This window comes from Lynx canadensis, chromosome A3, assembly GCF_007474595.2.
Source record: "Lynx canadensis isolate LIC74 chromosome A3, mLynCan4.pri.v2, whole genome shotgun sequence".
NCBI classification, from domain to species: Eukaryota; Metazoa; Chordata; class Mammalia; order Carnivora; family Felidae; genus Lynx; species Lynx canadensis.
This window is the reverse complement of record NC_044305.1, coordinates 78,480,716-78,508,352: the sequence shown is the minus strand read 5'-3', so window position 1 is coordinate 78,508,352 and position 27,637 is coordinate 78,480,716. Positions and strand designations below refer to the sequence as shown.

General features: G+C 36.1%; 1 protein-coding gene across 3 annotated transcripts in view; it reads left to right on the top strand.

Annotated features, from left to right (window-relative positions):
• The window catches only part of PUS10 (pseudouridine synthase 10), a 71,395-nt gene that overhangs the window by 3,637 nt on the left and 40,121 nt on the right, over positions 1-27,637 (top strand). For 2 of the 3 annotated variants that reach the window (XR_003967781.1, XM_030310668.1), the window contains exons 2-5: positions 156-296; positions 1,380-1,403; positions 3,372-3,635; positions 4,372-4,458. Coding sequence is in view for 2 of the 3 variants with exons in the window: in XM_030310668.1 (XP_030166528.1) it covers positions 171-296; positions 1,380-1,403; positions 3,372-3,635; positions 4,372-4,458 (501 nt within the window). In the remaining variant the exon portion in view is untranslated. The remainder of the gene's footprint in view (positions 1-155; positions 297-1,379; positions 1,404-3,371; positions 3,636-4,371; positions 4,459-27,637) is intronic. The other variant, XM_030310669.2, reaches the window with a different exon arrangement.

The window sequence follows — 27,637 nt, the reverse complement described above, 5'->3', positions numbered from 1 at the left end:
AGTTTATGTTTAAATATGCATAAAATGAAAGGGATATTGTTGAAGAGTGTGAAATAGTGTTTTCAAATTAAAGCTAGTTTTTATCCCTAAAGGTGACATATTTGTCTGTGAAAGTAAAACACGAAAGATATTCATTACTTTTTCTTTCTTTCTAGTTATAATTATTTAATATGTTTCCACTGACTGAGGAAAATAAGCATGTGGCCCAGTTGTTGCTCAGTACTGGTACCTGTCCAAGATGTATCTTCAGATTCTGTGGTGTGGATTTTCATGCACCTTACAAACGTCCCTACAAGGTACTTTCATTTTGTTTCTAAAGAAAGTTTCTCTATTCTAAAATGAATACCTGTACATTTGGGGGAAAGTATCCATAGCTCTTAATTAAATTAAAAAAAAACTATAATAAAATAATTCCTGATAATGGTAATTATGGAATTTCCACTAGACCATAAAAGTGTAAGTTCCTTCTTAAGTGATTATATCTGACACTTAATGTAGTGGGATCTTTGTGAAGCACATTCCTGGTGTATGTAATGTTTGTATATACTTCTCCCAAAGAGTAGACAGATATCAAAAAATAGTACTTCTAACCAGATGTTAGTAATATATGTGACAGGAGAATGACAGTCCTGAGATCTTCTATTAAGTGGAAGATCTATTAAGTGTGGATTTGGCTGCATTTTTTTCTTTTTCTGTTTTCTGTATTACCATTTGTACTTACAAATAGGTATTTGTAACCCTCTAGAAGTAAATGCTTACCATCATCATTTTTTACTATTAATAACAACAAAAATAATATACAGGGATCTTTGACATTTATGATAATATACAGAGGTTTGACTAGCAATACTTTCACATAAAATATGTAACATATTTTGTGAAATATACTTGATTCTACTAGTGATGGTCTTTTTAGAGACAATAATTATATATATGTGAATATATACCTATATTAACAGTAATATGCACACGCACACTCTGTTTCTTACAATTGACAATTTTTTTACATGTTTATTTACTTTTGAGGGAGAGTGGGGGGTGGGGGATAAGGGAGGGGAGACAGAAGATCTGAAGCAGGCTGTATGCTGACAGCACAGAGCCTGATACAGGGCTCAAACTCACAAACTGGAGATCATACCCTGAGCTGAAGTCAGACACTTAACCGACTGAACTGCCCAGGCACCCCATTTTACAGTTTTTAAAAATTGTTCAGGAGTTAGAAATATAAGTCATTTCCCTTATGTATTAGTTGTTTTGTATTATTTTGGAAATAATAATTATATCCAGTGTTCATATAACATTATTATATGTCAAGCTCTCATTTAATCCTAATAATAACCTATCAGGTAAGTACATACTATGATTGTCTCTATTTTCAGATGAAGAAACTGAGGCACAGAGAGGTAAACAACCTGCCCAATTTACACAGCTATTAAGTGAGCAAGCTAGGATATGAACTATCTGTCTGAATCCAAAGCCTAGAATTTGGAGCTAGAAGACATGGATTTGAATCCCAGTTCCAGCTTCAGTTTTCTCCTCTCTAAATGGGATTGATGATAACATCCACCTCACAGGATTTTAAGGGACAGTATCTAATAAAGTATGTGAAAACACTTTGAAAATGGTACATATGCTATGATGATTAATATATGTGTATATACGTTTATACACACTGTGACTATAAAGTAATAAGACTGGTTTTGTATAACACTCCTTACACATTTTTTCAGACACATTATTTTATCATTCTATGCATTTGTCGTAAGATTTAAAAAATATATCTTATAAAGACACTTAGTCCTACCAACTTTTATTTGTATCATTTTATGTAAATATGAAAATATTTGAAGACTTTTTTTGTAATATACTTAGGTTTTGATCTGTTCTAGTCATATTACTATTTATGTACACATACACATGTACTATGTTATACTGACATTATAGAATTTAGGTAATAAACATTTGTGTAGGTCACAATATACCTATATGTGTGTGTATATATGAATATTTCTGTTAAAGATGAAATAGGGGAGCTAATGTCTTAATAAAATAAATTAGATTTGTTTGAGTGTAAGATTTTTTATTCTTTAGAGCCAGTAAATTGTAACCTGAGTGAATTTCAAAAGTATATTTATTCAAAAACTGAATAATAAAATCTGTCTAATTTAGGCAAAACAGAAAAAAAAGTCCTCTGAGATTTTAGATGAATGGAATGCCTGAAATATGAGAACAGTTTCAAAGAAATGCAACTTTTAACATTCTACTACAAAGGGTGACAGAAATTAGGCAAACCAGAGTGTAGTAGAAGGCTTCTTTCAATTAATGCATACATGGTTTTTGTAATTATGGTGCCTAATTTCAGCATTGCCAGCATCTGTTTACCTTTGTTTAGTAATTCATCTTGAAATTATTTTTACTTAATATACGTATAATCTCTATTTTTTCAGAATTCATATTAAATGAATATTGTACAAATGAGGTTTTAGTGCTTGTGAGATTATTAAATAACCTAGCAATAATAGAATTCAGTTTGCATTTCTATTTGTTAATAATTAGAAGCGAAGCTTTTTTAAAATCTAAAATTAGCAAGTGAATGATCCTCATGACATAACTACAAACCAAATTACAGGCATACTTCAGAGATATAGAGATTTGGTTCCAGATTACCGAACTAAAGCAAATATCACAATGAAGTGAGTCAAATTAATTTTTTGGTTTCCCAGTGCATATGAAACTTATGTTTTCACTATACTGTAGTCTTTTAAGTGTGTAATAGCATTATATCTAAAATGTACATAATTAAAAAATAATTTATTGCTAAAAAATGCTAACCATCAGCTGAGCTTCCAGAGAGTCATAATCCCTGGTCACAGATCACTATAAAAAATATAATAATGGAAAGCCTTGAAATATTGTGAAAATTACTAAAATGTGACACAGAGACACAAAGTGAGCAAATGTTGGAAAAATGGTGCTGATAGACTTGCTTGATGCAAGGTTGCCACAAAACTTCAATTTGTAAACACACAGTATCTGCAAAGCAGAATAAACTGAAACACAGTAAAACGGGTTACACCTGTAATAAATTTGTTAATGGAACCTTTCTGCCTCAGATTTAGGACTTTAGCTTCACTGATATATGAAACTCTTTTGGAAAAATATTCACACATATATTGGAGGAGTTACAGATAATTCTCTTTTAAATTCCCCAGAAAGCCAATGCTGGATAGTAAGGTTAATTGATTTCTCCAAAATTGATATAAATCAACATTGTATAAGTCTGTGATATATAGTAATTTCACTCCTGTTTTCATCCTAACCTTAAGGGCATTGTCAAAAGGTTATTACTTTTTTCCAAATTAACTTTCCAGGAGTTGCTCAATGAACTACAGAAATTTTTGGAAACTGAAAAAGAGGAATTAATTTCGGATGTTCCAAACCCACCTCCCAAGAAAATTCGACTACAAGAACTAGAAGATGGGATTGATGGGATTGATAATCTGAGTCAAAATGGAGAGGGGAGGGTCTCCATTTTGGAAGATGGTAGCATTGCTTCTAAGAACTCAAATTTAAATGTATGCAATGTATGTCTAGGAATTCTTCAAGAATTCTGTGAAAAAGAGTTCATTAAAAAGGTAAATAATCTGTTTTTTTATTATATGTGCAATTATGTAGAAATTTTCAGTCTTAAAGCCTAGAATTCTTGAATCCAAAGGAGCAATACCATTCACTTCAACTTGTTTAACACCAATGGATCATTAAAACATTTTTACATTTTTTTGAAAAAACAAGCCAACTCTTTTCAAATTACGTTATTAACAAGATATCTGAAAATTAATGAAATATGTGTCCTTGTGTTTGTCATGAGTGCTACTCAACTGAAGAAAATATAGCAGTTTCCTTCTGCTGTTTAACATAGTTAGGAGTTAGAGAAAAGCTCTTAGTCATACCTATTAGTGTCTTGAAATGACAAGTGTTACTGTCTTGTGGAAGGTACATGATTGAATGTGGGATGGCCTTTTGTTTCTTAGCTGTCAGGAGTGCCAAATTTGGCTTTATTTTGCTTAAAAATATTTTTTAAATTAGGAGGTGATCTAATAGAAAACTATTTTGACGTTCCACAGATTGTTCTGCAAGTGAATCCTGGCTGTTTTGAACCTTGTGATATCAGTTGTTCAGGTTATAGTTAGCAAATATTGATTTCAGGATGTTTATGAGAATTCCCAAAGGTGAAAGTTTAGAAGTGTAGTGTGATCTCCTAGACCAAAATCCACGTTATGAAGATTAGTGTAAAATTTGCAGCAATTCCTGAGAATTTATAGAATACTGTTTTATGTAATAAAAAAATGCTTTTATGTAATACTTTTTTAGGTGTGCCAAAAAGTTGAGGCCTCTGGTTTTGAATTTACCAACTTGGTATTTTCAGTCTCCTTCCCACCACAGCTATCTGTAAGAGAGGTAAGGTCATTTAAATGCATGAAACTATACGTGAAATGCATGCTAGAAATTTCTCAAAAAATGGAGATGTAAAAATATGCCTTACCATATTTTCTACTTGTTGTGTACTTATTGAATAATTGATGATTGAAAGCATGGCATTATTAAAGCTGCTTAATAATGTTGAATGAATGGATGAAAAAAAGGAATTATTGATTAAGTTAGTTTATCATAGGACTGTCTCTCTTTTATTTATGTTTTTAGTTTTTAATATTTATTGTGTCAGCAGGGCTGAGAATATCACATGGTTTCAGTCTTCTGTGGGAAGTTATGTAATAAAAGCCTAGCGCCTTTGAACATGAAAAACATCCCAAAGGCCAGGAGTCCTCTAAAGGAATTGAAAGGTAGAGATTTCAGAGAATTTCTCTCATTTTCAATATGTAAAGTGACTAGTTTAAGTCACTTTTTGAAGACTTAGTGAAGAGAACAGTGTTCCTTGTGCCATTAAAAGGACTGTCTTTTTTTTTTTTTTTTTTTAAAGGTCCTCATTCTGTAGCAGATATTCATTGAGCTTTAGATCTGTGTGAGGCATGTTGATCAGAGAAAGAGATTTGACCAGGACTTCAGAAATGTTTTGGGGCAGTTGTATACATTTTATAATGGTCTTGGGATGGGATCATTTCAGTTATGATGAACCTTCTTATTTTCTGGAGTCCATGGAAAAAGGGAGAGAAATGGCCTCATGTTTATTTTAACTTTTTTCCTTTGTTAAGTGAAAAAAATAATAGTAGTCATTACTGTAACATTCTTGTATGTCAAAACTGGCATGAAAACATAAAACTATCTTTGTTAATACTGTTAAATGAATTATAGGGAGAATGACCCCTGTAATCTCAAATTATAACAATGAGTTCTAAACATATTCATTTATGGGTATAAGGTGTCTTTTCCCTAAGAATCTAAAAGTGTCAGCAGAACATTATATCTTATACCATCACTCTCCTTGGTTGAGCAAAGTATGTTGTAGCAAATTCTATGTTTATTAGCCTCCAAAAGGCCGAAGATTAACTTACGACTTGTTGAAACTGGTTGAATGACAAAGAGCTGGGAGGTGAAAAAGAGTAGAGTGTTTTTAAATAGTATCTCTGTCGATGACAAGATGGCTGAACTAATAGAATAAAGGGGATGATGATGAAGTACAGAGGTTTATAAACACATAAAATCATTTTCTAGTGAATCATCAAAGCGTTTTTCACGGATAGGTCATTTTCTGAATCCAGTTTTGGTAGCAAGAAACCGACTTCCGAAAGCTAAGTAACTCATAAAAAGTTGCAGTGTTTGAGTAATAAAAATAGAAATATGAAGCATATTTTCTAAGTGCGGTTATATATCTTACCACCAAGTTCTTCATCTCAAAGTTTATATTTTGACATTAAAATTTGTTTTTTCCATTTTTATCACTTAAGTGATCATTTTAACATATCCATTTAATAGTTATTGAATACTTATGAAGTATTTATATTCTATATTAGAAACAGAATATTTCTAATTCTGCTTAAACTTTATTTACTTTTTAAAAAATATTTATTCATTTTTGAGAGAGAGAGTGAGCGAGTGAGCATGAGCAGGGGAGGGGCAGAGAGCGAGGGAGACAGAGGATCCAAAGCGGGCTCTGCCCTGACAGAAGTGAGCCTGATGTGGGGCTCGAACTTATGAATTGCAAGGTCATGACCTGAGCCAAAGTCAGATGCTCAACCGACTGAGGCACCCAAGAACCCTTCTATTTACTTTTTATAACTGATTTTAACCACAAAACTATTTAGCAGAAATATGTGAGCATTCCAGTTATTGCAGAATTAATACATTTGCACAGAATAGTGTGTTCAGTGACTCATTGTTTTCCTTTATTTTTTTTTATTATTTTTTTTAATGTTTGTTTATTTCTGAGAGAGAGAGAGAGAGCATGAGTGAGGGAGGGGCAGAGAGAGAGGGAGACACAGAATCTGAAGCAGGCTCCAGGCTCTGAGCTGTCAGCACAGAGCCTGACGTGGGGCTCAAACTCACAAACCATGAGATCATGACCTGAGCCGAAGTGGGTCTCTCAACTGACTGAGCCACCCAGGTGCGCCTCGTTGTATTCCTTTATATTGAGTAATACATTTTTACCCATTCTTTTCTTAAGAATATTAATTATTCAAAAAGTATGCAGTCCTACATGCTGTATACTATGCAGGTTTCTTCAGCAAATTGTGTTTATGGTTCATTTTGTGATTTTCTTTCATTATTACATGTTGTCACTTTCTTTTTTTTTTTTTTTTTTCCAACGTTTATTTATTTTTGGGGCAGAGAGAGACAGAGCATGAACGGGGGAGGGGCAGAGAGAGAGGGAGACACAGAATCGGAAACAGGCTCCAGGCTCTGAGCCATCAGCCCAGAGCCTGACGCGGGGCTCGAACTGACGGACCGCGAGATCGTGACCTGGCTGAAGTCGGACGCTTAACCGACTGCGCCACCCAGGCGCCCCCATGTTGTCACTTTCTTGTATTGCTGTCTTTTATTACTTCTTTGGAGTTAAGATATGATATGTAGGCCAGAGTGGATATAAATTGCTATTCAAACTAGTTAACATATGTGTTACATATCCCAATTTAAACAAATTACACATTTTTCGGGTATTCTTGCATTTTGAATATAAATTCTTGACTTCTCTAGTGACATGTTTCTTCTACATTGTAGTTTTTCAACTTAGAGCTTGTAAAACTTAGAACTTATTTTTCTGTGTGTAAGATAAACATTAATATGTGTGGAATTGATTGATGCTAGTTATCTCATAATTCAGAGTGGAATACACAATTGAGTGAATTTGAATGATTCAGTGTTTTCCACTTCTAAAGAAAAAAATTATGATCACAGATACATTGAGTTGAAAACAAATAACTTTTTATCAACATGGTAATAGTGTATGTCTCCTTACTAAAGAACTAAGGGAAAGGATGAGCTCAACTAAAGGTGTTTTTTTTTTAATCAAAGTATTAAATTTATATTAATTCTTCCATATTTGGCCCTATCAATCCCTTCTGGCTACAGCTATAGTTTTTATTTATCATCATTATAAATGCACTAATTTAAAAGCTTAGGAAGAAAAGCTTGCAGTTGATATAATCATCATCTTGCACTGAGTTTGGGAGAATATGGAGGGAGAGGTAGAATACACCTGTGTGTGTTTTCCTAGGAACTGTCTTATCTGGTTGGGACAGTTTTAGACTGAATAGTGCCGAAGAGGAGGAAAACAAGCAAATTAACTGGTAAAACCCTGTTAGACATCAAGTAATACATGGTAAGCAGAATAAACGGAAGCAGTATTCAGGGACTCACAAAAGACAAATCTTTTAAAAAAATTTTTTTTTCAACATTTATTTATTTTTGGGACAGAGAGAGACAGAGCATGAACGGGGGAGGGGCAGAGAGAGAGGGAGACACAGAATCGGAAACAGGCTTCAGGCTCTGAGCCATCAGCCCAGAGCCTGACGAGGGGCTCGAACTCCCGGACCGCGAGATCGTGACCTGGCTGAAGTCGGGCACTTAACCGACTGCGCCACCCAGGCGCCCCATAAAAGACAAATCTTGAACCTAGCTGGATATAATACTTAGAGGCTCCAAAGTCTTTATAACAGTACACAAAATTCGAATGATAAGGTTGAGATTATAAGGGATAGTATATCATGTATATCATTTATAAGTATATCATTACCATAATGATGACTTTGTGGATTTGGGCTCACCACTTGAATGTAACAAAGGAAGGATGAGTTTTTTTATGAGAATCAGATTTGTTAAGAGGAGAGATATGATGGTGTGATATGGCAAGAAATTATATACCTGCATTGAGATCAGAGATCCTGTGAGTGGAAGAATGCTGAACACCATCCAGAGGAGAATAAAAGGAGAGAGACGGGATAGACACAGGCATGGAAGTGTGTTGTATGGCCAAAGAAGAGGTGATGAGTTGCAAACATAAGAAAGTCATAAAGGTTAGTGTTTACAGTAGTATCAGGGACTCCCAGTTTCCAGGCACTTGATGCAAATCACATTTGGTTAAAAGCACATTGATGGCTTTTGAATTGGAACAGTGTCTTCTCCTAAAGTAGTGGTTCTCAAACTCTAATGTGCATAGGACTCATTTGGAGAGTTTCCCAGGCCCCATCCTTAGAGATTGTGATGAGTAGGTCGGTTGGACCCATGAATTTGTGTTTCTAACAAGCTCATGGGTGGTGTTGGTGTTGCTGGTGTTGCTACAAAGGACCACACCATGAGAACCACTGTCCTAAAGGATAATGGCAGAAATAATCTAGTCTGATAATAAACTGAGAACTTTTTAAAATTTATATTCTTTTTTTTTAAATTAAAGTTTATTTGTTTTTGACAGAGAGAGAGAGAGAGAGAGAGAGAGAGAGAGAGACAGAGCATGAGTGGGGGAGGGGCAGAGAGAGGGAGACACAGAATCCAAAGCAGGCTCCAGGCTCCGAGCTGTCAGCACAGAGCCCAATGTGGGGCTCGAACTCACAGACTGCGAGATCATGATCTGGGCTGAAGTCAGATGCTCAACTGACTGAGCCACCCAGGCGCCCCTAAAATTTATATTCTTGACAGGAAGAGAGAAACAAGCATAATGAGAATATATTGTACACTTTTTTTTTTTTTTTAATCCGACACTTTTGATAGGTAGATGTCAAACAGTCCAAAGAAAAGGGAGTCAGAGAAAAATGGCAGAGGAATCTGGGCTGGAAGATAAAAGGATTCGGAGGTTCAGAGAAAGTGCAATTCAGACTTTAATTAAAACCAAATTATCCCGGGGCGCCTGGGTGGCGCAGTCGGTTAAGCGTCCGACTTCAGCCAGGTCACGATCTCGCGGTCCGGGAGTTCGAGCCCCACGTCAGGCTCTGGGCTGACCGCTCAGAGCCTGGAGCCTGTTTCCGATTCTGTGTCTCCCTCTCTCTCTGCCCCTCCCCCATTCATGCTCTGTCTCTCTCTGTCCCAAAAATAAATAAACGTTGAAAAAAAAAAAAAAAAAAACAACAAATTATCCCAACCAATAAAAGAAAGTTTAAGGATAAAAATGCATCTCAACGAAGAAGAAATTGGGGGATCTCTTTCTCTCTGTATTTATATAAACATTTGTATTTATACATTTAGATGTATTTATTTTATCTTTTATTGTAGAAAATTACAAAAGTAGCAAGGCTAGCCTAATGAGCCCTTAAGTATATATCATCCAACTCCAGTTGTCATTTTTTTGCCATACTGAAGTCAGTTTCCAAAAAAAGAGATGGGAAAGGTAAAGTCAGAGTAATGCAGATATAAGGAGGAGGCTTAGGTCTGTAATAGCAACTGGAAAATAAAATCTCTAATGAGTAGAAGCTTGCAAGAATTGCTAAGGAAGACTTGGGGTACTTTATGATTATAGGAAGAAAGAGATGAAAAAGGGGATGTGTCTGCTATTTGGAACTGATGGTATATTGCTGATGGATGATACAGAGAAAGTGGAACTTCTGAAAAATCTTATTTTGCTTCTGTCCTTCCTATGAAGGAAAATGATGTCCAACCTAAATGGGTGGAATGATCATTGCCTGGTGAGGGAGAGTGAGAGCTCCACATGGTGAAGCTGCTCTAAATGGGTTCAGGTATTTGGGCCTGGTTGGATGACGTTCCAGGGTGGATTGAGAAAGAACTTGCAGTTGTCCATGATCTTTGAGAGCTTTTAAAAGATAGCAGATTTTCCAAAATCTGGAAGACAGAGAAGGGCAGCCCCAGTTTTCTAAAGGTGGTTTTGTTAACTACTAACTGGGGAGCTTGACCCTAAACTCCTGGCAGTATTCTAGATCAAGAACTAAAAAGTTAATTGTAGGCACTGAGGGTAAGGAAAACTTGGTGAACACACCAAACAGATTATGTGAAAAAATTATAAACAAATTGTGAACAAATTAAGAACAAATTATGTCTGCGTCATTTCTTCCTTTTATAGGCTAGCAGGACTATAAAAGGGATTTAGCTAGTGATTTGACCAGGTTTTTTTCTCATGATAACTTCCTGTGGCAGGAAACATGAACAGAATGTGAAGACAATTGGGTGGGTTGTATGTGGCTGGACATACCCAAAAGGAACTGATTAGTAACTGATTTCAACCTGGACAGTGTTTCTCCAAGTGTACTCTGCTGATTGAAACCCACTTGGAGAAAGGTGTTGAAAGCAGATTGCCGGGCCTTGTCTTAAACCTCCTCAATCAGAATCTCCAGATATAGGGCATAGAAACCCTTCTACAATTAAAGTACACACCGAAATTCAAGAATCACTCAACTTCAGAGAGATTTTTGATGTGCTGTAAGGTTTTTTTCAGATGTCTCATTCATGATTTCTACTAGTGGTGCTATAATGGTAACACTGCAGATGTGCATGACACAGAGTTAAAAATATAGCAGATAGGCTGAGTGTTAGACTTGAGATCCGAAAGATCTCAAGAATAGGGAAAATCTAACAAGTTGAAATTTAACAGGAGTAAACATAAGTTCTTATACATGGGTTTAGAAAACCACTGCCAACTAAAGGACAGAGCAGGAATGGCTTAAAAGCTGTGTTTATAGACAAGGTGTGGGTGTTTTAGTTAATAGCCTGGTAAGAATTAGGGGACTGATGTGGATAACCTCTTTGGACTTTAGTACAGATATGAAAGTGTAGTATCTGGAGAGATAAAGGTGATGGTCCGTCTGGTTTTACTCAGTGCTGACCATTTATGGACTGCCATATGCAGATGGAACATATTACTTTAGGAGGAACAGGGACAAATGGAAAGGCGTTATGTGATAGTCCACCTCCTAATCCTTGAAACCTGGGAATATGTTACTTTACGTGGGAAAAAAAGGGGGGGGTGATTTTATGGATGTAATTAAGATTAAGGATCCTGAGATGGAGAAATTATCCTGAATTCTCTGAGTGAGCTCAGCATAACTATATGAGCCTTTAAAAGTACCCTTCTTGGCTGAGGTCAGTGTCAGAGGAAGATGTGATTATGAAAGAATGGTCAGATGCAATGTTGCTCGCTTTGTAGATAGTGGAAAGGAACCAAGGAATATGGGCGGCCTCTAGAAGCTAGCAAAGGCAAGGAAATGGATTCTGTTAGCCTACATCCTCCAGAAAGGAATACAGCCCTGTTGACAGCTTGATTTTAGCCCAGTGAGACCCATGTTGGACTTCTGACCTAAAGAACTCTAAGATAATAAATTCATATTGCTTTAAACCACTTTGTTTGTAGTGGATTTGTTATAGTAGCAGAAGAAAACAAATACCCTTTAGGAGTGCATTCCAAATGGTGGACACATCTGAAACCTGGTCAGGGAGCCACTGTTGAAGGAACTTGGGTCGTTTAATTTGGAGAATGTATGAGTAGTGGGATGAATTTGCCATTTTTCAATATTTGAGGGGTTTTCTGTTGCAGAGATGGAATCAGGAGGGAGATCATTTTCAGCTATAAGGAACTATTCAGAACAGGATAGACTTTTCAGAGATGGTATATTCCACCAGAATATTTAAGCCAACGCTGGGCAATTACTTGGCAGAGATATATAGAAGGAAAGTGTACACCATATAGGTGGTTAGACTAGAAACTTTGTTCAGCCTTTTCAATTCTAAGATCCTATATAGTTTTAAGAAAAATATTTATTACATTAGTTATTTTTTTGTTACCTTATATTCATGATTGAGTCCTCTAAACTTCTTCACCACATTCAAATTAGTGCCACACTAAAATTATGAGAGAATGAATGATCCAGACTTACCCTAATATTAGGCTAAACTGACGTTTATGGGAAAAAGCATTCCATTTAGTCCTTTTAAAAGTAAACTCTTTAAAGTCCTGTTCTTTTAGGTTTATCTTTACTAGTGTGGTCCAGTAGAGGGCAATATTGCACTATCAGTTTGGTTTTTTTGGTAGTGTGTGGAAACAGTTTGCTCACTTTATTGACTCTTATGCGGCTTGTTGGGAGTTGCATTTGTCAAATCAAAAACTTTTTGTTTCATTTTTTTAATGTTTTTTTTTTTGTTTTTTTTTTGTTTTTTTTTGAGAGAGAGGGAGACAGAGCATGAGCAGGAGGCCGGGGGAGAGGGTAGGACAGAGAGAGGGAGACAGAGAATCAAAGCAGGCTCCAGGCTCTGAGCTGTCAACACAGAGCCTGACACGGGGCTCGAACTCACAAACCACAAGATCATGACCTGAGCTGAAGGCAGATGCTTAACTGTCTGAACCACCCAGGATCTCCCCACATTTTCATTTTTATACTTGTAATATCTTCATGCTTTGCGCTAAGTACTATAAATTATACACAGCTCTAGAAAACTAACCAAAAATAAAAGCAGTACCATTTCTGTGGTAGCAGTTTATATTTACAATTTTTTTCTTAAATTATGACAAATGGATATTCAAAAGATTGGATTTTTACTTAAATCTGTGGGTTCATAACCAATTTGGGATCATCATCTCATTAAGAATCTAAAGAAAGCAATTGAATCCCTTTCCTAGACATGTGTATATTCAAAAATTTGCATGTACTTATAGGGCCTCTTAAACTCCCAGCCATTAATCTAGGATCTTTCCTGATCGAATACTCCAGAACCTCCCCCCGCCAACTGATTGATGTAGTTACTTTTTCTAAAGGGCAATGTTTTTTCTAATTATGCTGAAATCACTTTGACTTCAAATACAGAGACTATGCTTTCAAGTTCATATTGTGTATGCAGGCTCATTCATTAACCTGACTCTGATTTAGCATGTGTAGTTTCAGCTTTTTGTTCATGTTCCATGACTTCTCACATTCTTGTTTTGCATGACAGGCATCTTGCCTAAATCAGTTTGTGTTCTCTCTCACCTACCATTTAAGAGCAACTCAAGGTTCACTTTGATTAACAAACTTTTTCCGAGCTTACTAAGGAGATTTCAGAATTTGTAGCCCTATTTTTTTATTAGGTTAGTTGGTTAGAACTTGCTTCAATCCCTGTGTGGTCCACTAAATCATGCAGAATGTGTTTTTATAAGGTTGCTGAATGAGACACTGAAAAACATGCAGAAATTACAGAGATCACTGTCTCTGCTCCTTAGGTGTCTTTCAATAGACTCTTTATGGACAGGTTGGGGGGATAGTAACCTTGCTATGTTTTAGATACACAGGCTGCAACGTTAAAAACCCTTCAGAGGACATGCAACAACTTAAACCTATCTTCCTTATAAAAAGTAACTCCCAAAGCATGTCCCTGTGAGCACAAGTAAGTAGAATCACAGAATCATAGATCTGTAGGAGACCCTGGTGAACTAGAACAAAACTCCTAGCTTTTTATGGTACTTACTGAAAAACGATGATGTGCATATAGCTGTGATTTGTCAGAGCTCTGACCATGCCCCACCCTCAGTGTAAATAAATCCATTCAGAATTTCTGATGGAGAATCCAGGAGTTCCCAACCTTTGTGTATAAGGTGATCTCCTTTTAATCTCTCACAGTTCAATGCATCCCCTATATCTGTGATTTAGAAAAAAGATACGCTTGGATTATTTTTTTTGCCTCACAGATTGGTACTGCTTCTCTAATCATCTCACTTATCCTCACTTGAAGAGGAGAAAAACCAAAGCTTGCCTAATGTGGCATATTTATTGCAATTTGGGGTGGCTCTTTTTTGTTTTTAGACCATACTATCTTTTCATCTTGTTACATTCAGGTGTGGTTATTTACCTAACTACCATGGCTCTATGGGCATTGCCTTTTTTAAACTACTCCACTTATTAAGCCATCCACTCAAGAACACGAACAAGGATCAAGGGCTCACCAGAATGATGAATCTAGTCAAAGGTGCTGTGTTGGGGGGAACATGGGACTTGACATGGTAGTAGGTTCAGGATTCTGTTACTCAGTGCCTATCTGGGACATGTGTTCCAAGGGAGAAAGGTTGAGTAATATGCAATTAGTCAAAGTCTATACAGAAGCCCAGTCCTGGTTAGAATGGGTAGTCAGAAGTCCAGCTGTCAAGGAGTCAGAGCAGGTATTGAAGAGGTCTAATAACCCATTGTTAGGGATGCAGGCCCAGGGGAGCCCAACATGTAAAACAAAAACCTCTTCCTGAGGTCATTGCAGCATGTAGCAAAGAGGAATGGATCCTATTCCTGGGAAGGAGATGCCATGGTGAAGTAGGATAGAAACAAGGCTAATTCTAAAGACCATCACAGTAATAATATGTATATTGAATTCAAGAATGCAGTTGGCAAGGCTCCAGGGTGGCTTAGTTGGGTGAGTGTCCAACTCTTGATTTAGGCTCAGGTCATGATCCCAGGATCATAGGATCTAGCCCTGAGTTGGGCTCCATGGTGAGCATGGAGCCTGCTTAAGATCCTCTCCCTTTCTCCCTGTCTTCCCCCTGGGTATGCACATTCTCTCTCTAAAATAAAATTAATTTAAAAAAAAAAAGGAATGAAGTTGGCAGGGTATTTACACATATGTTTAAATACTTGAATATGCATACGCTTACTTCCTAGCTTTGTTTTTTTCTTGGTCTGAACTAGCTAAGTATAGGTGGAGAAGGCAGCAAGAAAGAAGAGTTGCTATGTCTTATCAACCCATGCCGGTCATTGAGAGGTAGTAGGGTGCAGTAAGAATATGAGGCAGCCTTTAAATTTTGAAGTTTATTGTTTTAATTTGTATGGTCCCTTCTTGTGAATTGTTATACTTTTGCATATTTAAAATTTACAAGAAGAAATACAAGAAATAAATACAATAAGGAATATAAAGTAAAGCAAATTGTTTTTCTTTAAAACTCAGTTTCCCCATCAAATGCAACATATTATCACGTTGCTATTTACCAACTGTTGAGTTCCTTATCAAACTTTTTTTTTTCATTAATTTTAGGACTTTGTGGCCTAGTAAACTAAGTTTCAGAAAAAGGGAACTTCTAATTTAGGCTCTGCCTATTTCAGATTTGGGTTTCTCTTGTTACATAGAGAAGTCATGTCAACTGTCCTTTTTTTCTGATGTCACCACCATGTTTTAGACTTATTAATTCTAACCTATGAAGTTATGATTGTTTTTGGTATGTATAATTTGATATATATATATATATATATAATATATGTAATTTAATCACCACAACCTCTTGAAGTAGATGGTGTTATTATCCCTATTGTACAGATGATGAAACTGAAACTCAAGATCACATTGCTAATAAATAACAGAGCTAGGATTTGAATGCTCATCTGTCCACTCTAAGGTTTATGCTTTTGATTATTGCTATATCCCACTGCCTAAATTGTGATTTGGTAAGATTTCAAAAGTGGGTTATTGGTTATTGTGTTGCTGTGTTTATAGGAGAGACTTAGCCTAGGTTTTGACCTTCACTGGTACTTTGTTTCTTCAGAGTGTACAATATCTTCAAAGTCAGAGAAAGGATACTTGGTTAAAAAAAAAAAAAAAAAATATATATATATATATATATATATATATATATGTATACACACACACACACACACACACAACCAGAACTCGTAATATTTTAACAAGAATGAGGATAAATCACCAGTTTATTTGGTGATTTTCTAAAAATATGGTTTTTAAAAATAAAATTAAAATTACATTTTTTAAGACTTTCCCACCACAGTTGGGTTCAAGTTTGGTTATCAGATGACTGGAGTAGGTGGAGAAGACATTTTGAATTGAGTATTTTATTACAGCAGATATCTTAAAATAGAGGAATTTCCAGTCATTTTTGTGAGGAGCTACTTTTGATTTTCCTTTGATCTTAGGACGATTGGTACGTGTGTGTGTGTGACACGATGAATTATGATGTTACAGTCCCTTAATAATTGGAGGTGGGCGTGCCAGTAACGTGTTCAGCCAAGTCACACATATGTCCAAATGTCCAAGAAGAGGGCCTGGGTGCAGGTGCCACCCTGAAGTCAGACTCGTCCAACTTCATTACTGACTTGTCAGAAACTCATTTTTAAGAAATGCTACCAGTACTTTCTTTTCTTTTAGAAAAAGGCAAGATCAACGAAATAGTTTTAGATTAGGTCAGTCAGTTAAAAAGTGTTGATTAATGGAAGTGCTGCAGCTGTTCCTGCTTTTTTAAAAAATTAGGTTGGGGCGCCTGGGTGTCTCAGTTCGTTAAGCGTCTGACTCTTCATTTTGGCTCAGTTCATGATCTCACAGTTCATGAGTTTGAGCCCTGTGTTGGGCTGTCTGCTGTCAGCACAGAGCCTGCCTTTGGATCCTCTGCCCCCCCCTCTCCTCTGCCCCTCTCTCTCTCTTTCAATAATAAATAAACATTTAAAAATTTAGGTTGTAGTGCTTAAAATATTGGAAGTTATCTTTATTAATCTTCCCTTTTAAGTAAAACCTGCTCTGGTTTTCTTCACTGATATTAATACTGAATCAATACTAATGGAATCCATTTTCTAGAGTAGATACCATTCAAGGCCTTTGTGGGAATGTTTATCTGAGAAATCTTTTTCTAAGAAAAACTGTCTTTCTCTTTACCGTTGTTATTTTTTTTATTTTAATTCCAGTATAGTTAACATATAGTGGATGTTAGTTTTAGGTGTACAAAACAGTGATTCAGCAGTTCCATACATCACGCAGTGCTCATCACAAGAAGTGTACTCCTTAATCCCCATCACCTATTTCACCCATCCCTCAACCCACCTCCCCTCTGGTAACCATCAGTCTATTCTCCAGAGTTAAGATTCTTGTTTCTTGGTTTGTCTTTTTTCCCCTTTGCTTGTTTGTTTTGTTTCTTAAATTCCACATATGAGTAAAATCCTTGCCACTACTTTTATTGTGCATAGTTATCCAATTTTAATGCTATAAATATTTTCAACCAATTTGGATACTCTAATCATTTCTAAAACTCTCATGTAAAGACTTCAGTTGTACACTGGGTTGTCAGTTTTCAGAACTACTTCCTTTCTACTGCTTGTATCTTTTGGTTTAACAATTAGTGTGTCAGAGATTAGCTGGATGCATGCCAGTCTGTACAGTTGTGGCAAGAGTCCTCAGAGCAGGCACTAGCAGAAAGAAGAGGTTAGGTTTTTTATTTAAAAAAAACCCCACAAATATAATATATATATATAGCAAGTTAAAGAATCATATATTGTTTTCATTACATTGTAATTTAAAAGCTATTCATGTAAGTAACTGTTAAAGTATTGCTGCAACTGAAATTCTTGATGATTTTTTCTGCTAGGATCTCAGTTTGCTCTGAAGTGATTGTTAAAAATGTTGCTGTATCTGGGCAGAGATACTGTAAGGGGAACTAACTTGGGTGGGGAAAAAGAAAATGGATTTTATTTAAATTAAAGGTAGTCGTGAAGCATGCAAAAGGAAATGAAATCATGAAATAGTTGTAAAGGTGTCAACATAGGTAGTAGCCCTTTTATGCTTGTATTAAGACTCATAATCTTTTCAGAATTCAGTTCATATCTAGGATTTACATTTTCTTGGGGGCACCTGGGTGGCTCAGTCATTTAAGCATGTGACTGTTGATCTCCGTTCAGGTCGTGATCTCCTGGTTTGTGAGATCAACTCCTGCATTGGGCTCTGCACTGACAGCACAGAGGCCATGTGGGATTCTGTCTCCCTCTCTCGCTCCTCCCCTGTGCATGCGCACACACATGTGCACGTACTTTCTCTCTCAAAGTAAAAAAGTAAACTTTAAAATTTCTCTGAAGCTTGGAGATTATGGTGTATTGTCACTATAAATTCATGTTAGAAACCATGAGATAGTGGGGCGCCTGGGTGGCTCAGTCGGTTAAGCCTCTGACTTAGGCTCAGTTCTTAGAGTTTGAGTTTGAGCCCTACATGGGTCCCTGCGCTGACAGTGTGCACCCTGCATGGGATTCTGTCTCCCTCTTTCTCTACCCCTCCCCCACTCACTGTCTCTCAAAAATAAATAAACATTTAAAACAAAAAGAAACCATGAGATAGTGATTTTAGTGAGACTTTGGATCATAGCTCTGAAAGCATCACAGAAACCCTCTACTTATCAAGGAATTGGACACATGCATTTCAAGCCTATTTAGTAGATCAGTAACCATGTATGAATGGTAAGATTTTTTTAAATGCGTGTATGTATTAAGGACACTTCTGTTGGATAAAATTTTTATTCATGATGTAACCTGAGTTATTTTGCAATTAAGATTAAGATGTACCACATGTGTCTTCTCTTTGTTTTTTTAATGCTTGTTTATTTTTGAGAAAGAGACTGAATGAGAGTGGGCACGGGTGAGGGGCAGAGAGAGAGGGAACAGAGGATCTGAAGTCAGCTCTTTGCTGACAGCAGAGAGCCCGATGCAGGGCTGCAACTAATGAAATGAATCATGAGATCATGACCTGAGCTGAAGTCAGACACTTAACGGACTGAGCCACCCAGGTGCCCCCCGGATAAACAATATTCTATTAGCACATAGACCTTTTTTCCCCTGAACTTGAGACACAGTATGTCTGTTGGTTAACTTACTGGACATCTTAGGTAAAGTCTTATTCCAGTTTGATTAGTCATTCATTTCTCATATTTAAGTAATGGCCTTATAGAAAACACAGATTACATGATGAGTCCTCGAAGTTGAACTCTACCCTCTATTCTAGAATAGAAATATTTTCATTTTCATTTTATTAAGTTTTGTTTTAATATTCATCAGTAGTTATCCCCTGTCTTTGCCCCTAAAACTAGAGTTTAAGTGTGCCTGATTTTGATCTATATAAAATAGAATCATAACATAATATATCTTTTGTGTCTGGCTTCCTTCATTTGGTATTATTTTTAAGAGATTCATCTATATTGCTATGTGTAGCTATAATTCATTCATTTTCATTGTTATACAGTTTTCAGTTGCATAAATATACTGCAGTTTATTTATACTATTATAAATGGATATTAAGTTCATTTCTGGTTTTTGGCTACTTCCAACAGTAAAACCATAAGCATTCTTGTAGCTGTATTCTAGTGCACATACGTAGGAGTTTATCTAGGCTATATGCCTATGAGTGGAATTGCTGAGTCATAAGGAATACATTTAAATAATATAATCTGAATTAACACTACAATTTATAGCCTATTAATCAGCTTTATTAGCTCATTCCTCCTAAATCAACTTAATGACAACAGCCTTAACTTTTCACTAATATTTTCTGACTCCCTGTCAGTGCCCTTATTAACATTAATGATATGACTTTGTCCACTAATACCCATAGCCAGTCAGTTTCATCTATCACTAGATGAAAGAATCACCAACCTTCCTTAGAAACTATATATTACAATACTAGTTATGCTACAAATATTCTTAATTACAACTTTTATTGCTATAGAATGAATTTTATTTTATATTTTATTTGAAGCAACATTAATTCCAATCCTAATCATCATCAGCCACTAAGGACACCAAATAGAATGATTAAAAGCAGGACTTTATTTTATATTCTAGTAGGATCATTGCCCTAATCTTTATCCAAAATCTTACAGGTTCATTAAACTTTCTAATAATTCAATCCTGAACCGAAACAGTATCTAGTTCTTGATTTGGTTGAATGCCGACATTGGCTCAGGTCATGATCTCACGGTTTGTGGGTTCAAGCCCCACGTCGGGCTCTGTGCTGACAGCTCGGAGCCTGGAGCCTGCTTTGGATCCTGTGTCTCCCTCTCTGCACCTCCCCCGCTCACACTCTGTCTCCCTCTCTCAAAAATAAAATAAAAACATTAAAAAGAAATCACTCACTGCATATTCCTTTCTTAGCCACATAGCACTAATAATTGTAGCCATTCTTATCTAAACACCATGAAGTTACATAGGAGCTACAGCCCTAATAATTGCCCACAGCCTTACATCAACACTATTTTGCCTGGCGAATTCAAACTATGAACAAATTCCCAGCTGAACTATAATTCTAGCTCAGGGATTAACAGACTCTCCTTCTACTAACAGCAGCATGTTGACTTCTAGTGAACCTTACCAATTTGGTCTTATCCCCAACAATTAGCCTAATTGGAGAACTATTTGTAATTAATTACATCATCATTTTCATTATCCAACATTATCATTATCCTAATAGGAATTAACATTGTTATTACTACTCTATAGTCCCTTTATATATTAATCAAAACACAATAGAGCAAACCATCATTCACATGAGAAAATGCTCTCATAGCCCCACATTTACTGCCCTGTGACTTATATCAGTTAACCCCCAAATTATTTTGACATCCATTTTTAATAAAAATAAAATTAAATATATTTTACCTAATAAAATATATTTTAATATATTTTAATAAAAATATTAGATTGTGAATCTAATAATAGAAACTCAAAACATCTTTTTTACTGAGAAAATGTGCAAGAATTAATTCATGCCTCCATGTATAATAATAACAGCTTTTTTAAACTTTTAATGGCTAGAAGTAATAATCCATTGGTCTCAGAACCAAAAAGTTGGTACAACTCCAAATAAAGGCAATAAATCTATTCACCTCTTCTATACTAATTTCACTATTTATGTTAACTTTACCAATCATAGTTATCACTTCTAAGATCTATGAAAGCAATCTATATCCATACTGCATAAAAACTATCATCTCATATGCCTTCATCCCACAATATTTGTTTATTGGGCCAAGAAAAAATTATTTCAAACTGACACTGAATAACCATTCAAACCCTGAAGTTATTGCTCAGCTTTAAACCAGATTATTTCTCGGGTGCCTGGATAACTCCGTTGGTTAAGTGACCAACTCTTGACTTTGGGTCAGGTCACGAACTCATGGTTTGTGAGTTCTAGCCCTGCATTGGGCTCTGTGCTGACAGTGCTGGGCCTGCTTGGGATTCTTCTCCCTCTCTCTGTGTCCCTCCTCTGCTTACACTCTGTCTGTCTGTCTCTCTCTCTCTGTACTAAATAAATAAACATTAAAAAAAAAAAAAGAGTATTGCTTTTTCCACCTCAAGCCAGTTAGGCCTAACAATATGAAATATCTTAACGATATTAATCAACCATGTCTAACATTCCTACACGTCTGCACATTCATGCATTACAGTTTTTGCGTTCTTTGAATAAAGCTGGTGTATACAAACTTTTATGTGTAATCATTTGTGTGTATATTTTCATTTTGGGTAAATACCTTAGAGTGGAAATCTAAGTCATATGGTAGGTATGTGTTTAACCATATGAGAAGCTGCCGTGCAATTTTCCAAAGTAGATTTACCAGTTTATGTTTATAATCCACCAACAGTATGTGAGCATTGTAGTCGCTTCACATTCTTAGTAACACTTGGTATTGTCACTTTCTTTCATTTGAGCCATTCTAATGGGTGTGTAGAGATTATATATTTATTTTTCTGCTGACTAATAATGTTGAGCATCTTTTCATGTAGTTACTTGCCATTCATATATCTTTGTGAAGTCTCTTCACCTGTGACTTTATCAAATATTTTGCCCATTTAAAAAATTTGGGTTATCTTCTTTTCATTGAGTTGTAACAGTTGTTAATATAGTCCAGATCCACATCCTTATTATGTATATATGTGTTGCAAATATTATCTACCATGTTGTGGGTTGTTCTTTAATTTTCTTAATGATATTTGTCAAAGAAGACAACTTCCTACTTTTGATAAAGTCCAGTTCACCAGCTTTTTATTCATATGGTTCATGCTATTTGTATCCTACCTAACAAATTTTTGTACACTGCAAGTTTACAAAGATTTTCTCCTATATATAAAAGTTTTCAGGGGTGTCGGGGTGGCTCAGTTGGTTGAGCCTCTGACTCTTGATTTCAGCTCAGGTTATGATCCCAGGATCGTGGAATCAAGCCCCGTGTCAGGTTCTATGCTGAGCATAGAGGCCTGCTTGGGATCCTCTGTCTCTCTCTCTCTCTCTCTCTCTCTCTGTCCTTCTCTCTCTCTCTCCCTATCTCTCTCCTACTCCCCCTCCCTCCCTCCCTCTCCCTCTCTCTCCCTCTCTCTCCCTCCCTCCTTCTGCCCATCCCCCTGCTCATCCTCTCTCTGTCTCTAAAATTTTAAATAAATAAAATAAAATAAAATAAAATAAAATAAAAAATTTTCTTCCTTTTAGCTTTTATGTTTATATCTCTGATCCATTCTGAGTTAATTAAAAAAAATTTTTTTTAAGATTTATTCATTTTTGAGACAGAGAGAGACAGAGCATGAACGGGGGAAGGTCAGAGAAAGAGGGAGACACAGAATCCGAAACAGGCTCCGGGCTCTGAGCTGTCAGCACAGAGCCCAATGCGGAGCTCGAACTCACAGACCGTGAGATCATGACCTGAGCCGAAGTCGGACGTCCAACCGACTGAGCCACCGAGGCGCCCCCTGAGTTAATTTTTTAAATATACTGTGAGGTAAATGTTGATGTTTGTTTTTCTTTTCAGTACCATATGATGAAAAAGCCTTGGTTTCCCCATTGATTTCCTTGCTAACTTTGTAGAAAATAAACTGTGTATGTGTGTATATATATGTGTGTGTTTTTCTCCCATTGATATGTCATCAGTGGATTGTATATCAATAGTAAACTGTCTTGATTACTCCAGCATTATAGTATGTCTTGAAAACAGCAAATCTTTGAGCTTTGTTCTCTTTAAAATTTACTTTGGTGAGGAGTGCCTGGGTGGCTCAGTCAGTTAAGCGTCTGACTTTGGCTCAGGTCATGAACTCAGTTCATGAGTTCGTCCCACATCCGGCTCTGTGCTGACAGCTCAGAGCCTAAAGCCTGCTTCAGATTCTGTGTCTCCCTCTCTCTGTTCCTCCCCTGCTCACACTCTAACTCTCTCTCCCTCTCTCAAAAATAAATAAACATTAAAAAAAATAATAAAATTTGCTTTGGTGATTCTAGGTCCTTTGCATTTCCATACAGATTTTAGAATCTGCTTATCAATTTATTTTTTTTATTAATTTGGCTTAAATTTTGACTGGGATTGCATTGAATTTATAGGTAAACTTGATAAGAATTGGTATCTGACTTAAATTTGGTATTTTTTAACTTCAAAATAATGCTCTTGTGTGTTTGTACACATATGTGTGTATTTTGCCATTCCTTGTGGCAAAGCAGAATCAGTTCAGAATTTTTAGAATGAGAAAATTGTATTTTTCCCAATATATTTCTCCCCTTACAGCGCTGTAAATTAAATGGTAAATAAATATTAAAAAAAAAAAAAAGAATTGGTATCTGGATAGTATTGCATTTTCCAATGTGTGAATGTGGTATATTTCACTCTTTGCTTTCTTTTAGCAATGCTTTATAGTTTTCAGTGTACAGATTTCACACATGTTTTAAAAGTTTATCTCTAAGAATTTCATTCTTTTGGGTGGTATTATACATGGAATTGTATTTTTATTGCATTTTTAAATTTTTCATTGCTTGTTTATAGAAATACAGTTGGTGTTTTATAACCTTGTACCCTGCAATTCTGCCTGACTTTTTTTCATAGTTGTAATAGTTTTGTTGGAGATTCCTTAGGATATTTTACAACATGATCATATTTTTTAATTACAAATTCAGTTTCTTCAGTTGATACTGATCTATTCAGTTTCCTATTGTTTCTTCTGTCAGTTTTGATAATTTGTATCTTTGAAGGAATTTGTTTCATCTAAGTTGTCAGATATATTGACATAAAGTTTTTCATAATATTTCTGTATTATGGACTAATATTCCCTAACAATGGTAATTTATGTCTTTTTTTTTTTTTCTGTGATCAGTCCAGTTGGAGAGTTACCAATATGATTGACCTTTCCAAAGAACCAGTATTTGGTTTCATTGATTTACTTTTTTCTAAATGTTTGTTTGTTTATTTACTTTGAGAGAGAGAACGTGCACAAGCAGGAGAGGGGAAGAGAGAGAGGGAGAGAGAGAGAATCCTAAGCAGGCTCCATGCCATGAGCATGGAGTCTGACACGAGGCTCAATCTCACGACCGTGGGATCATGACCTGAGCAGAAATCAACAGTCAGGCTTAACTGACTGAGCCACCCAGGCACCCCTTGATTTACTCTTTCTATATATTTATTTTCTATTTCATTGACTTCTGCTCTTTATTATTTCCTTCCTTCTACTTTTTTTGGCTTTAATTTGCTCTTCTTTTTCTATCTTCCTGAAGTGGGAGCTTAGTTTATTTTAGGCTTTTCTTTCGTACTGCAATAGCAGAGTTGGGTAGGTGCGCTAGGACATCCTGGCCAGCAAGGCCCAAGATATGTACTGTCCGGCCCTTTACAGAAAAATTTGGCCAACCCTTGCTCTAGGGGCTATAATATGCATCTTCACCTTAATTCAATCAGGTAAAATATAGTAAGTAACTTTACAACATTATATTTCAATTTATTGTCCTTGGTGTAATTGTTGTATATATCTGTTACATTTATATACCTTTTAACCCAGCAATGCAGTGTTACAACATTTGCCTTAAATGGTCATATATCTTTTTTAAAAGAGAAGAAAACAGTATACATACCTATTATGTTTACCTACAAACTTACCATTCCTAGTGTTCTTCATTCTTACTTGTAGGTCCAAGTTGCCATCTGGTGTCATTTCCCTTCTTCCTGAAGAGCTTAAGGTTTTTATTTTTGTTTTTAATATAGATTTACTGGTGATGAATCCTCTGAGTTTTTGTTTATCTGAAAAGTCTTTATTTTTCCTTCAGTTTTATAGTATAGTTTCATTGGATATAAAATATTTGGTTGACAAAATTTTTTCCTTTCAGCACTTTGAATATGTTGTTCCAATATCTTTTGTTATTTGTTTTTTGTGATGAGAAGCCTGTGATTAATTATACTGTTCCTTTTTATGCAACAGGTTGTTTTCTATGACTTCTTTCAATTCTGCAAGCTCTTTCTGCTAAATTGAATTTCTGGGCCCACTCAGAGTCAGTTTCTGCTGACTGCTGTTTTCTTAAAAACGAGTCACTTTCTTGTTTCTTTGCATGTCTAGTAATTTTTGTTGAAAATTATATATTGTCTTGACCCTCAAGAATAGGGATGTTTCTACAATTTTGTGATATTAAGTATATTGTTAACTCTTTTCTGATAGATACTCTTTAAGGAAGTTTGCTTCTATTCCAAGTTTAGTAATTTTTTTTTAATGTTTATTTATTTGAGAGACATAGGGGGAGAGGCAGAGAGAGAGAGAGGGAGAGGAGGATCTGTGCTGACAGCACAGAGCCTGATGCAGGGCTCAAACTTACAAACTGTGAGATCATGACCTGAGCCAAAGTCAGACGCTTAACCAAATGAGCCACGCAGGCGCCCCCAAGTTTAGTAAGTTTTTCAAATCAGAAATGGATATTTGCAATCATTATATTTTTCTCTTTTTAACTATTATTGTAGTCAAGTAATTGAATAGATTTTCTTGTGTTGAACTTTTGTTTTCCTGAAATAAACATTTTTTGTTTTATTTTAATAAAATTTGATTTATTAATATTTTATTAAGTTTTTTACATATATACACGCATGTATGTATTTGTAAATAAGACTAGCCTATTGTTTACTTTTTAAATATTTGTTGCATCTTTTTAATGTTATTTCAGTGAAAGTTGGTTCATCACACTATACGTGGAACTACAAGCCAAGACCAGAACCAAAAGCAGAGTTATAGCCTGGTAAAGCCTCAGCTTATTCTTTTAGGAAATGGACTGAAGACTGTTGAGCAAAAGTTAGTTAGATCCCAGACTAGAAAAGACCCCAGTTCTCCTTACGTAGTTTTCAAAATGATTTCCTTGTTCCTGAGGTGGAGGGTGCACAGACAGGTTGAGCAATTACCTGGATTTTAACAATAGCCTCCTAACAACTGCCTCTGTTTCCATGCTTGTCCCCTATCACTTTAAAAAGTAAATCATTTCGAGTCCTTCCTTTGCTCACTCTCCTATTGTCCCCATCTCCCTCAGAGTAAAATCAAACTCCTTTAATTGCTTAAAAGGGCCTATAGCAGCCCTGTCTTAGCACTGCACCTCAGTTCTTTGACTTCTTCACCTGTTTCTGTCTTCTTTGACTGTTCAGCCACATTGGCTGCCTTACTGCTTATTCACTGGATACACCAGGCACAACTTCTGCCTCAGGGCCTTTGCTTGCTGTTACTTCTGCATGAAAGGTTTCTTCCTCAGATATATTCATGGCTTATTCCCTCACTGCCTTCACATCTTTTCTCAAATGTTGCCTTCACAGTGAGGCTTTCCTTGATTACCGTAGTGGAAATTGCAGATCACTTCTTCCATTCCTCGTTCCTCTCACTTTTCTCCACTGTCTTTATCACTTCGCATTGCATTTATCACATAAAATAGTGTGATTTCTTTGTTTTGTTTGTTTTATGATTCTTGGCCATCGGTTTTACAAAGGCAAGGGTTTATGCCTATTTTGTTTACTAATATATGCCTAACACACATGGGCACACAACATTACTTGTCATTGGGTGTGGCCACTCTGGACCATATTCAGCACGTCTTGCCCAAGTCCCCAGCAGCAGCAGTGCAGTTTATGTCTGTCCAAAGGTCAGATTAAAAGGAAGAAATGGAGAGTAGGAGGAAGGAGGTCCTACGTTCTCCCCTACTGCCCTCCCCTGCCTAGGGCCCTCCTACTTTTTTTCTTTGCTGAAGAAACAGAAAGCCTTTGAAGTTGAGATAATATACAGTGGAGAAAGAGACAGAGAAAATCATGTTCCAAAATAAATGACAGTGTATTCTGTACTTTCTAACATGTTATTTAAAAAGAATAAAAGAAAATGAAGGGGAAAACCCCAAACCTTCTCCAAATATGTGGTTCTAGTCCCTTTTTCATTTCTGTTGTTTGCTTAAACTAAGGTGCAGTAAGTGATTTTCAGACTTTTTTTGCTTATATACCCTTCTGCTGCCCCAAAAGAAGTTTGAGAAACTATGTACTCCCTCACATGTTTTGAAATCAATGTCTAAAATGTTTCCATTATAAGTTTAATTGGTAGTAAAGAATGTCACTTTTAAAAATGCTTCCATTGGACAGTATTCACAGGTGAAATGATTTGTCTTGGATTTTCTTTAAAAAAACAAAACACTTGATGGGGGCACCTGGGTGGCTCAGTCGGTTAGCATCCAACATCTTCTCAGGTCATGATTTCATGGTTCATGGGTTTGAGCCCCATGTCAGGCTCTGTGCTGACAG